This window comes from Ascaphus truei, chromosome 6 (genome assembly GCF_040206685.1).
Source record: "Ascaphus truei isolate aAscTru1 chromosome 6, aAscTru1.hap1, whole genome shotgun sequence".
NCBI lineage: Eukaryota > Metazoa > Chordata > Amphibia > Anura > Ascaphidae > Ascaphus > Ascaphus truei.
Window position 1 is genome coordinate 116196868 of NC_134488.1, and position 13415 is coordinate 116210282.

Below are 13415 nucleotides of genomic sequence, written 5' to 3' on the forward strand. Positions count from 1 at the left end.
TCCGGCAGGGAAGGGGTTAAAAGGGGCTTTAATTCAAGTGGCCCATTATACGGAGGAGAGTAAAGATGCACTAGTGGGTGAACGTGAGCTTCTCCGTTCACCTCCAGTGGACAGGTGTGGAGTTGGAGGTTACCTGAACAGGTGAGGTCAGATTTACCTGAGTCATGAGGATGCTGTTGCCCGTGTGGTACATCATCATGCTCACAATGCCACGATACATGATCACCGAGACCAGGAAAATCATCACCACGCACAGCTGTCACGAGAGAATAAGGGTCAGGGACACAAACGTGACCTTTAGACAAGGCGGGGGTCCTCCACATCCTTCCTCCAAAAAAAGGGCTACCTGTACAGACCAGGGCAAGAGTATTTTACATTATCATCATCACTATAAGGAAAAGGTCAGTGCCCTCCTGCCCGCAGCGCTGCTGTTACTTTGAATTATAATTATTTTCTCATTGGTTTGTATTTAGGAATTGAATAGTGAATTGTATAATTGATTGGGATTGTATTGTAATTGATTTAGGAAATTGATTGATTGATGGTAAATGTATTTATGTTTACTTGCTTAGTTTCTATTTGAATTTGTGGCTGGCATTGTATGTATAGTGGCTGGCATAGTGTATTTTATTTTGTAATTGATTTTGCATAGTGTTACATGATGCACACATTAATTGCATCATGTACACACTCAATGCAATTGTGTGACATTTGATATACATTTGTCTAGCTGCTGGTTTAATTGTAAGATGCAATGTGGGGATTTTAAGATTAACATTTCATGTTTTTATTTATGCATGTTTTGTGTTTCATAATGGGCAAATAATCTATTATCCATATCTGGATAATAGTTATTTTGCACATTACTGTACTGTATGTGTGTGTGTGGGGGGGTGATAGGGGTGTATTTATGTATTTAAATGGATAGGACAGGTTTATTTTTTTTACATACAGGGTTGGTTCCTTTTGGTCTGCGGGGACCTTTGGAGACCACCTGAGGTCTCCTCGGGCTTCTCATGGGTAAACGGCTGGCGTGTCCACGGGGGACACCTGCGGGGAAGAACCGATTGCCCCATCTGTGGGGGCACCGCGGACCCGCAGGGATAACCCGTGGGCCACCAGACCCCCGTAGGAACCACCTGAGGCCCCTCAGACACCTGTGGGTCTGACCTGGGGCCCCCCAGACAGCCGCGGGCCTACCCGTGGAGACCCCATTGTGGCCCACGGTGACCCGCGGAGACCACCTGGTGGATCACAGCGCCTGGCAGGGACCACCCGTAGGCCTCCAGACCCTGTTTGAAACCTGGTGCTGGGCAACTGTGAGGTCTACGGACACCCGTCAGGCCCACCGGGGACTCCCGTGGGCCTGGGCTATTAACCCTGTATGTAAAATAATAAATCATGTATTTATGGCGGGGCACAGGGAGTGAGTTATATATTTAATAAATATAATGATGTTTATTGTGGGGCTGTGTATTGTTTTTATTGTGGGTACTGGGGGTGGGGGAAGGGGGTATTGGCCCCAAGAGTATGTGGGTAGGCCTCCCGCCTGGGTAGTGGGGGAGAGTATTTAGGCCTCCCAAGTGGTGGGTGAGGGTGGGTTAACCCCTTAATGACTGTAGCGGTTAATAACCGCTATGGTGATTAAGGGGTTAGGGGACATTACATTGGCTTTTGTTATTCTTGTTTATGTTTTGCAGCATCGGAGGGGGCATGGACGGTGATGAAGATGAGGATGGCCTTCATCGTGGCAGCCGGACAGGGTGAGTGCAATATGTATTGAATGTATTTATTGTTCTTTATGTATTTTAAATGGGCAAATGCACTATTATCCATTTGTGGATAATAGTAATTTTGCACATTACTAGACTGTATGTGTTAGGGGGAGTGGTGTATTTTTTTTATTTGTGTTTTGTAATTATTTTTGGGGGGCACTGAATTGGTACTGCAGGCCCGCGGGGACACCTACGGGTAACACCCGAGGGCCACCGCCGGCCTATAGTATCATTGCTGTTCATATACTGTATGTACTGTATGTTAGGGGGGTATAGGGGATGTTGGTGTAATATATATATTTATTGTGGGGCTGTTGTGTGTGTATTTTTTTTATTGTGGGTAGTGGGGGTGGGTGAAGGGGGTATTAGCCCCAACGGTGGTTGTTTAGGGCTTGCGGGTGGGTAGCGGGAGGGCTTAACCCCTTCATGACCGTAGCGGTATTAACCACTAAGGTAATGAAGGGGTTAAGTCCACCCGCAACCCCCCCACAAGCCCTAACCAGCCACCAAGGGCCAAATATCCACTTCACCCACCCCCGCTACCCACAATAAACCTGGCAAGGCAGGTTAACCCCTTCATTGCCTTAGCGAGTAGCCGCTATGGTAATGAAGTGGCCTTTAAATGCATTTTTCCAGCCTCGGATGCATGCCGGGGGGCTCCGGTGCTGGTATTAATGGGTATCAGCTCCGGGGACCCCCAGCATCAATTCCAGCCAGGAAAAAGGCCTGATTTTTTCTAAGTGCCATTCCGCTGCACATCCGCAGCCTCTCCCCAGCAACTTGCCAACTTTTTGGGCCGAGACGGATTGCCGTGAAAATCTCAATTCTAGAGTGGCGAGTAGCGGCGCAAAGCTACTCGCCACTACTAGAATTGAGCGGGTTTCAAAACATGACTAGATGCGGCGCAAAGTGCCTTTTCGCTGCGCCGATGGCGGGAAAAAAAACCGCCATCAAACTTGGTGGTTTTTTTTGCTTTTCGACAAGTTTTCGGGGCTTACTGAATCGTGGCGCAAAACGGGCGACAAGTGACTTTGCGCCGCTTACTGCATGAGGCCCTAACAATCACCAGGGGCCCCTCTGCTGGCTGGGACGCTAAGCTGACGCTTAGTTGGCTGATGCTTTAGCGCATATATTCGTCCCCTCTAGCAGAGAGATGCCATTATGTGGCTGCATCCCGGGTTAGGTATGTAAAGAGAGCAAGAAACCCACTTGAAGCACTCAGTTCCCTAATCTGAATGTTATGTGAATTGATTTAAAATAAATGTTTAATGGTCATCGAGTTAAAAGAATTGGGGGTTAAAATCCAAATGATGGACACACACAGTGGAATCCTATGTCGAGTGCTTGATGCACTCTGGATTATATTTAAAACGAAACAATTGAGTGGAATGAAATCAATGCTTCAGAGGGGGCTGATATGCAGCTGGCCCTCGCTCAGGTGTCTCTGAAACAGTATAGGTGCAGACAGAGGAATGGTGAGTCGTATAGCAGCCTGTGGAGATGGATTAACCACAATGGCTGTATAACACAGAGCTACAGAAGGGTTTCTATGCCCTCAGATTGGTACCAGGTATATACCCTGTGGGGGCACCAGACCGTACCAATACCGGTAATATGCCAGTACAGAATGTATTAATGTAAGAGTGTGCAGAGACTGCAGTTGTGTGTATAGCTACCAACACTGCCGGGGGTCCTAACGCGCAGCTGACCACTGCACAGTGGTGACTCAGCTAAGGAGGTGCTAGCGTACAGGTACCAGAGATGCGGTGTGGCTAGTAAGTATGCCTGGGCCCATATTAATGAATGGGCTCTACCGCTAGGTACTGTGCGAACACTGTAAGAACAGCAGGGACAGCCCCTGGATATAAGCTACACAACTGGTGAAGAGGGTAAACACTCATACATACCAACTACAATGCACCGGTGTGGCAATGTGTATGCCCATGTCCATATTAAGAAATGGACTCAACCGTGCATAGCAGAGGTCAACGTCTCACACAGACTAATCCACACCTACTGTTGGGAGAAAGGACACCGTGACTCCTGCTCAAATGAGTATCCCGGGTTAGGAAGCTCGAGGAAAGGCCCAGCATGGAGTTGATAGAGGGAAGTGCCTCACCATGATAACAATAACCATGGAGCCAGTGAGGATTCGGGACAGACGATCTCGCTCAGGGAAGTACGGCTCCTTCACTCCTGTGACCGGGTTCTGCTCCATCTGGGGCGCCATAGCAGCAAATTCAGGGCGGGGGCGCTCCTAGGGAGAGGCAGACAGGTATGTGACAGGAGCCGTGGACTTCTAAATACTCCTATTGTATAAACAGGGCCTATAAAATGGCAGGCAATTGCATAAACATTTCATCTTAATGAGTACCCCCTGACCTCGGCAGTGGTAGAGTGAAGTCTAGAAACAGGAAATCATATAAATGTTATAAATGTGTATATACACACGTACAAACATGAATGTAACATATATACAGAGAGAGAGAGATAGACACGGTCTCACCTCCTCCTCCTTGAAGTCCATACAGTCCCAGTGATGAGCCAGAGTTGCGTTCTTTCTCTTCCAGTACTCAAGGAAGGTCACTGCCCAGAAGGACATGAAAATACTGAAGAACACGGTCCCGGGGTGATCAAACAGATACCCCACCTGTAGAGGGGAGACACAAAGGAAGAGGAGGTCACTCACTTCAACAATGGTCCGATGGAGACCTCAGGGAGCAGTCAGGACACACAGATACCACCTACCTTAGCCATAGGGCAAATCTCGGAGATGTACCAAGTGTCACAAGTATCGCACAGAGGGCACATCAGGTACTGCTGGTCACTCTGACAGATCTCCTGCCTATAGGGCAGAATGAACAATCCGCCATTACCAGTCACCGCCTTTCACTGAAAGAACTGAACCGCTCTGGGATACAAAGTCTTGACAGCTCACACACACTCACGCTGGCATGTTGCTCCCCATCGTTAGGAGGCCCGAGATAAAGACAAAGGTTCCAACAATAGCAGCGGGAAGCAGCCAGGTTGTGTAAAACCCTGTAAGAGAGGATGTTACAGGGGGGGACATGGAAAAAGATAGGATTGCTCTAACAATCCTTCCTTCTTAATAGTATTTGCAGAGGACTGAGCTGGTAATCCTTCCCATGCCAGCGGGGCTGGAGAAACAAATTGTTTAGCAATGCGTTGATAGTCCCCTCTGGCATTGCATGTGTTACGAGGCAAAAGGAAACCCCAACATGTGACCCCCCTATTCCTCATCTCCATGCGTTCTCTTTTACATCCAGGAAAAGTCATTCTAACATTGTAATGTCGTCATTGTCACAAATTGTATACAAATCAGAAACTTTACATCAGGGGCGGACAACTCCAGTCCTCAAGGGCCACCACGAAGTCAGGTTTAAAAGATATCCCTGCTTCAGCACAGGTGGCTCACTCAGTGGCTCAGTCATTAAGTGTGATTTTGAAATAATGTCAAAAGAACATTTAATCGCCTTTTCCTCAGTACTCAAAGAATGTAGTTAATGACTTTTACCTCTACGACAATATATAGATATATATATACATCTCAAATTGTCTGTGTGTCCTGCAATCCTCATACCCTGCTGTCTATTTAGCTCATTTTAGTTCAATTTAGGTAAAAACATCTCAAATTGTCTGTATGGAAATCATCCCCCTATTGCCTTAATTTAATTCATCTTTCACACTTGTGCAAGGCAACACCCACCTTAGAAAAACAATTTGGTTTAACTACCCTCACATGTGCTAATTAAGTTTGTTGTACCAACCAGGTGACTTTCTAAATGTATATAAGTTAACTTACAACAGCCATTGCTGCCTGCAGCCTTTGCTCTTAAGCAGAAATGCTTTAAAGTAGAATTCTTTAAAGTAGTATGGAAGTTTAAAAAAGGAAGTTCAAAAAGAAGTGGAAAAAGTGGACACAATCTACTGCTTCTGATTCCTGCATTTGAACTACGCTGGAAAGGAGGTTATCATCCCACACTGCACATCTCAACACATTACTATTGCTGTGATGCTGCCTTTACTTTTTATATTTGCTGTAACCTCACTTATTATCAAATTATGCACTTCCTTCCACCAGCCTCATCATGTCTCTAACTCTATTCATATTTCACCATCTCTCCTTACTTCACCACTTCTCAGTTCACATGAACTACTCTCTTACCTGCGCCCTCTGTCACCACACAGCTATGCACCCTGCACTAAAACACACACCTACAAATCATCCTCACACATCCTCTTTCTGTCCATGCTTCTCCTCCTTGCTTCTGGGGATATCTCTCCCAATCCTGGTCCCTGCCTTATTTCTAGTTGCTCTCGTCCTCGCCTTCCACATGCAACTTCTACTCCTTCTGGTGTAAACCCCTCCAACCTCATACCCATCCCCTGCCACCCTCCCTCCTCTCTCCCTTTCTCCTGTGCCCTTTGGAATGCTCGCTCCCTCTCTAACAAGTTCCTCTCTGTGCATGACTTCTTTCTCTCTCACTCCCTGCTTCTCTTTGCTATAACTGAGACCTGGCTCACATAGGGCCTCATGCAGAGAGCAGCGCTAACAGGGAAAGCGGCATGTTTTGGCGAATTCTGCCTTGAGAAAGGCAGATAATAGAAAGTTTTAAAAAAAGCGCCATATTTTTTTTTTTTTTCTTCAAACTCGCCGCGCGGCTGGAGAGATCCTAATCTCTCCAGTGTTTAAAACGGCCGTATGCAGAGAGCCGCGAACGCCATCTAGTGGCTGTTCGCGCCAAAAAAATGGCGCGATTTTCAACATTTTTCCTCTCCACCAAGCAGCTGGCGCTCCGCGGCCGGTGGAGAGGGAAAAAAAAAAAAAAACGATTTCTTTCCTACTAGTTTCAACAGCGCTTATAGCGCTCATAGCGCTGGTTGAAACTCTCCATATGCAGAAAGGATTCTAAATGCAGTTTTATGCCCTTTCTGCATATGGAGAAAAAAACTCTCCAATAAAGCTAAATTTTATTCCCCTCTCCAATTCTAAATAGCGCTGCTCTCTGCATGAGGCCCTCAGTCTGACTCTGCTCTGGAAGCTGCCCTCTCCAATGGTGGCCTTTCCTTCTCCCACACTCCACGCCCTGATGGCAGGGGTGGAGGCGTGGGGCTCCTGCTCTCCTCTCTCTGCCGTTACAGAACCCTTCCTATTCCTCCCTCTCTTGCTTTTCCCTCCTTCGAGGCTCACACAGTCCAGATCTTCTCTCCTCTCCCGGTCCATGTGGCGGTCATCTATCGCCCACCTACCTCTACTCATACCCCTTCTGCCTTTCTCTCTCACTTTGAATCCTGGCTCTCTTTCTTTCTCTCCTCAGACTCCCCTGTTCTTCTCCTTGGGGACTTCAATTGCCACATTGATGACCCCTCTCTCCCCTGGGCTTCCCGCTTTCTTTCTCTAACCTCTTCTCTTGGCCTTCAACAGTGGACTGCAGCCAGCACCCACAAGGATGGCCACTACTTAGACCTGGTTTTCACTAAAAACTTCTCTCTCTCCGACTTCTCCATTTCCCCTTTTCCTCTCTCCGACCATCACCTCATCTCATTTTCTCTCTCTCGCTTCTCTCCATCTCCATCTCCATCTCGCCCTCGTTTTTGCAGAAACCTGCGCTCTATTAACCTACCAGCTCTTGATTCCACTTTACGCTCCTCCCTCTCCTCTCTCAGTTCTGCTTCAGACCCTGACAACCTGGTCAGGAACTACAACTCTGCCTTATCTTCCTCTCTTGATCTTCATGCCCCACTTTCTCTCTGCCGTCCTCGCCCTTCTAACCCCAGACCCTGGCTAAACTCCCACACACGCATGCTGCGTTCCTCCACTCGTTCCTCTGAACGCCTCTGGAGGAAATCTCATACGCTCGCAGACTTCATTCACTACAAATTTATGCTATCCTGTTTCAACTCTGCCCTCTTTCAGGCTAAACAAACCTACTTTTCATCACTAATCAACACACACAAGTCTAACCCACGCCGTCTCTTTTCTGTCTTTGACTCTCTACTCAGACCACCCTCAGCTGCCTCCTCTTCTTCCTCCATCTCACCTCAGGACTTTGCTGACTTTTTTAAGAAAAATGAAGGTAGTCCGTGGAATCCGGAAGCGGAGCACAGCAACGGTGAAACAAAAAGGAGCTGCAGTCTACTATGAAGATTAAAAACCTTTTATTGTGAGGAGGTGGGGGGGTCAGAACCAACTCTGACGCGTTTCGGGACGAATCCCTTTGTCAAAAGGATTCGTCCCGAAACGCGTCAGAGTTGGTTCTGACCCCCCCACCTCCTCACAATAAAAGGTTTTTAATCTTCATAGTAGACTGCAGCTCCTTTTTGTTTCACCGTTGCTGTGCTCCGCTTCCGGATTCCACGGACTACCTTCATCTTGCTATTTCCAGCGTGATGCACGCTCTACATGGGGACTAAGCTGCTGCATTTGTGAGTACTCTGTTGGTTGCTGTTATTGCTTTATTGCCAAGGTTGATATTTGTCCTGTGAGTTTAGCTGACAGTCCGGTCATGGTATATATGTATGGACAGTCAGCTGCTCACAGAGACTTATAAATGATTCCACACATGATACCATGTTACATATAGGCACCATACATTGAGTCTCACACAGCCTTCATAACTTTGACTACCCTAACTTCAATCAAGCCTATTGATACATCCAGTTCTGCTTGTTCTGAGCCCTGAACACTGGGACTAGTGCCCTCACGAACCTTTTTTAAGAAAAAGGTGGAGTCCATACGGCAGAACATCCCATCTGTTGCCTCCTCCCATCCCACAATGCTTCCCAACTCTCCTCCTGTCTTTCTTGACTCTTTTTCTGCTATCTCGGAGGAGGATGTATCACTGCTGATCTCCTCTTCTCCCTCTACCACTTGCCCTCTTGATCCCATTCCCTCCCATCTCCTAAAACCTCTTGCTCCTTCTATAATCCCTATGCTCACACAGATTTTTAACTCTTCCCTCTACTCTGGTACCTTTCCTTCATCCTTCAAGCATGCAACCGTTATACCATTACTCAAAAACAGCAAGCTTGACCCTACCTGTCCTTCTAACTATCGACCCTCTTGCCTTTTGCCTCCAAACTCCTTGAACGTCTTGTATTCTCTCGATTGCTACACTTTCTCAACACCTATTCTGTACTAGACCCTCTACAATCTGGCTTCCGCACTGCTCACTCTACTGAAACAGCCCTCACTAAAATAACTGACGACCTCCACGCTGCCAAAGACAGAGGTCATTACACTCTGCTCATATTACTCGACCTCTCTGCAGCATTCGACACCGTGGACCACCCTCTTCTCCTTCACATTCTCCATACTCTTGGTATTCGGAACAAAGCTTTATCCTGGATCTCCTCTTACCTCTCCCATCGTACCTTCAGTGTCTCTTTTGCTAACACCTCCTCCTCCTCTATTGATCTCTCTGTGGGGGTACCCCAGGGCTCTGTCCTGGGACCCCTTCTCTTTCCTCTCTACACACTCTCTCTAGGTGACCTAATCACATCTTTTGGGTTTAAATATCACCTCTATGCTGACGACACACAAATTTACCTTTCAACCCCTGACCTTACACCTGCTATACAGACCAAAGTTTCTGAATGCCTCTCTGGAATATCATCCTGGATGGCCATCCGCCGACTGAAACTTAACATGGCAAAAACAGAGCTCCTTATACTACCTCCCAAACCTGGCCCTACTACATCCTTCCACATTGCTTTTGGAAATACGATCATTCACCCAGTAGCCCAAGCACGCTGCCTAGGGGTCACACTTGATTCCTCTCTCTCATTCTCCTCTCATATTCAAAACGTTTCTAAAACTTGTCGCTTTTTCCTCCGCAATATCACAAAGATACGCCCTTTCCTCTGTTACTCAACTGCTAAAACTCTGACTCAGGCCCTCATTCTCTCACGTCTCGATTACTGCAACCTCCTGCTGCCCGGCCTTCCTGCCTCTCACCTGTCTCCCCTACAATCTATCCTAAACACTGCTGCCAGAATCACTCTACTCTTTCCTAAATCTGTCTCCGCATCTCCCCTCCTGAAATCCCTCTCCTGGCTTCCGATTAAATCGCGTATCTCACACTCAATTCTACTGCTCACTTTTAAAGCTTTACATTCTTCTGCCCCTCCTTACATCTCAGCCCTAATTTCTCACTATACACCATCACGACTCTTGCGTTCTTCTCAAGGATGTCTTCTTTCTACCCCCTTTGTATCTAAAGCTCTCTCCCACCTTAAACCTTTCTCACTGACTGCCCCACACCTCTGGAATGCCCTTCCCCTCAATACCCGACTAGCCCCCTCGCTATCCACCTTTAAGACCCACCTTAAGACACATCTGCTTAAAGAAGCATATGAGTAGCACTGGATAATCATGGACACATGACACAAAGCTTGGCCCCCTGCAGACGCACTTACTAGTATTCCCTCCTACTGTCTCTGTACGTTCTCCCTACCTACCAATTAGATTGTAAGCTCCTCGGAGCAGGGACTCCTTCCTTAATGTTACTTTAACAGTATGTCTGAAGCACTTATTCCCATGATCTGTTATTTATATTTGTTATTTATATGACATGTATTACTACTGTGAAGCGCTATGTACATTTATGGCGCTATACAAATAAAGACATACATACATACATACATACACCCCACAACTGGTATGACACACACACCAGTTTACAGCTCTATTTATTAAAGACCCCTGACTGCAGACAGAGGCAGATATCTGCACTTGATTTATCGCAGGAAAAACTTTCCTATTGAAACTAATACTATTTCCTATGGTACAGAGTTTTTTTTTGCAGTCATGAGACTTGGATAAATAACCACATTTTTCTTTAATAAATCTGGTGCTTCATATTGCTCAGGTTTCACAGCCGGGACACTGTGCTACATCGGCCCATCAATGTTAATGGTAAAAATAATGTCTAACAATCACCAGGGGCCCCTCTGCTGGCTGGGACGCTAAGCTGACGCTTAGTTGGCTGATGCCTTAGCGCATATATCCCATTATGTGGCTGCATCCCGGGTTAGGAAGCTTGAGGAAAGGCCCAGCATGGAGTTGATAGAGGGAAGTCGAAGACTGAGCCACCAGTGCTGAAGCAGGGATATCTTTTAAACCTGAGCTGTTGGTGGCCCTTGAGGACTGGAGTTGGCCACTCCTGCTCTAGACAATGAAATGTACATGAGCATTACATGTACTTGGGGGTCAGACGGCAGACACATTTTAATTGTGATGACCGGAGTTCCCTGGGAGTCATTCCTCATTTCGCTGGCTTCTGTAGGACAGCCGTGAGAAAGAAGGGAGGTTTGGGCTGTTATGGAGATCGGAGGGTTGAGTACTGAATCTCGATGCGCTTCCATCACTAACATACTAACAGTTTTGCTGAAGATTTGCTCTTGAATTATATTTATTATAGAGGAAGCTGCTGCATCCAAAAACCCTCTTGATGAGTTAGATATGACCCTCTTCAGTATCGGGGGCAAGCTCCGCTATGCTTAGCATTCTCTCAGGATACTCTAGGTTTTTTTTGGAGCACGAAACGCGTAGGAGGGTTAGTGCCTCCACTTTTTTAGATGGACTAATAAAGAATTATTTTTAATATCAATTGTTTGGGACCCACTTTTTGGCTGCTGTGCCAGAACCACCTTGTTCTTCATACTCTCTAGGTTACCCCTTGTCTGCGTATGGCAGTGACGGCGTTACCAGAGGCTGGTGATGGTAACAGGATGGAGTTTAAGGAAGACTTACCCAGCCAGGCAAAGTATATGGCCACTTTCTCCCCGAAGTACTCGCGGATGTGGTCCAGTGGCTGATACTTGTACCATTGCGACCAGCGTCCCCAGTATTGGTATAGGACCTGCCGAGGGTTCAGGCTCTCAGGAGGTACCTCGTACTCTGGCATCTCGTAGGGACCCTGTTAGAAGGGCAACAGAGAGACTGCGGGAGGAAAGCGCAGAGCGGCGCGTTCTCCCGTCACTGCCACTAAGGAATTCCTACTGTGCCATTTCCTCCGCTGCAGGTGAATTCCTAACTGCCCACTCACATAAACATGAAGACTGACTGAGCCATCTGTGCTGAAGCAGGGTTATCCTTTAAAACCTGACCTGTTGGTGGCTCTTGAGGACTGGAGTTGGCCACCCCTGATGTAGAGCATATTGAACGGGGGCTGCAATGTAGTATGTGTCACAACGGTGTACATAAAAAGGGGATACTTGTAGGATTCCGCTAGTGCAGGGGTGGCCAACGCCAGTCAGGGTCAAGAGTCACTAACAGGCCAGGTATTAGGGATATGCCTGCTTCAGCACAGATGGCTCAATCAGTGGCTCAGTCTTCGACTGAGCCACCTGTGCTGAAGCAGGGATATCCTGAACCAGAGCCACGGTGGCCCTAGAGGACTGGCGTTGCCCACTAGTCCTGATCTCACTAGTCCTGCTAGACTCCAATTTCACGATGCTCCGCTGCAGCTAAATGGAAAAATACTGTATTTATGTCACTCAACTTTGAGATGATGTCAGATTCGCATCACATTTCGCAAAAAGAATATAACAGCCCCCAACACTGCCCCGCCTAATGACAGACAGATCTGTGGGGTTTTATTATAAGGAGAGGCTGGCGGGCCAGCGCCAGATCATGTGACCGCATTGAACATGTGCGATTGGTGGATCTCACCTCATGCAAAGGGAAGGCGGCAGTGTAAACCCCTTCTTTCAGCAGCCGCTCGACGCCAACCTCGGCATGTTTCCGCTTCCCGTACACCGTGCGCGAGAGGATCTCATACAGCTGAGAGCGAGAGCAGAGGGACGAGACGGAGACGCGGTCAGGACGCACGGCAGAGGCGCCAGGGACTGAGCCTCGCGTTGTTGTTTACAATGATGTCACCGCGCAGCACAAGGGGAGTATGAATGTAACAATAACATTACAACATTAGCATACACTAGTACAGTGTGTAAAAAGGGCCCTGCGGTGGGTGACAAGGAGTGGAAATTGTGTATGTTTTGTATATAAGAGATGGCTGTCCGTTCTGGTAACGCAGGTTGTTAAACAGATTGTTATGAGCTGATGTTAACCTTTTATGTCTAAGAAACTTGTGTTAAAGTCCCCATTCTTAAAGCTGCAGACCAAGCAATATCCTACATATGTGTTTTTTTTTTAAGAAATCAGTTCTGTACTATGAGAAAATAATTGTAACATTTTTTTTAAACAACTCTGAATGACATTTTTAATGTATTATAATGTAACAAGCATTTTTTTGTTTCTATAGCAACCATTTAGAAAGTCACATCCCCTTTCTCTTCTGCAACAGGCGCTGGCACACCCCTTTTTGAGTCCTGCCCTCTCTCTAGCAGTGCACCAATTGTATCTAGCGACTGCCTGGTCACATGATCTTCCCCACAGAACTTTGCATCTTTGCACTCTTCTGCTGCACTGACCGCCATTTAGTGAACCCCAGAGCCGAATCTTTGCCGATCGATCACAGGAGAACGGACCGATCGGCAACGTATCTAATTACTTGTCATTGTGTGGATTGTATTGATGCACATATTAAAGGGATTCATTTTTTTTAAACGGCAGCTTGGACTGCTGCTTTAACATTTAGGTTTTTAGAATTCAAG

General features: G+C 47.0%; 1 protein-coding gene across 3 annotated transcripts in view; it reads right to left on the minus strand.

The window, feature by feature from the left end:
- Positions 1 to 13415, minus strand: part of LOC142497726 (anoctamin-7-like) — a 48043-nt gene that overhangs the window by 25556 nt on the left and 9072 nt on the right. For all 3 annotated transcript variants that reach the window (XM_075605949.1, XM_075605950.1, XM_075605953.1), the window contains exons 7-13: positions 12472 to 12582; positions 11551 to 11716; positions 4724 to 4814; positions 4524 to 4620; positions 4282 to 4425; positions 3895 to 4032; positions 158 to 256 (exon numbers count right to left, since the gene is read on the minus strand). In XM_075605949.1, coding sequence (XP_075462064.1) covers positions 158 to 256; positions 3895 to 4032; positions 4282 to 4425; positions 4524 to 4620; positions 4724 to 4814; positions 11551 to 11716; positions 12472 to 12582 — 846 coding nt within the window. The remainder of the gene's footprint in view (positions 1 to 157; positions 257 to 3894; positions 4033 to 4281; positions 4426 to 4523; positions 4621 to 4723; positions 4815 to 11550; positions 11717 to 12471; positions 12583 to 13415) is intronic.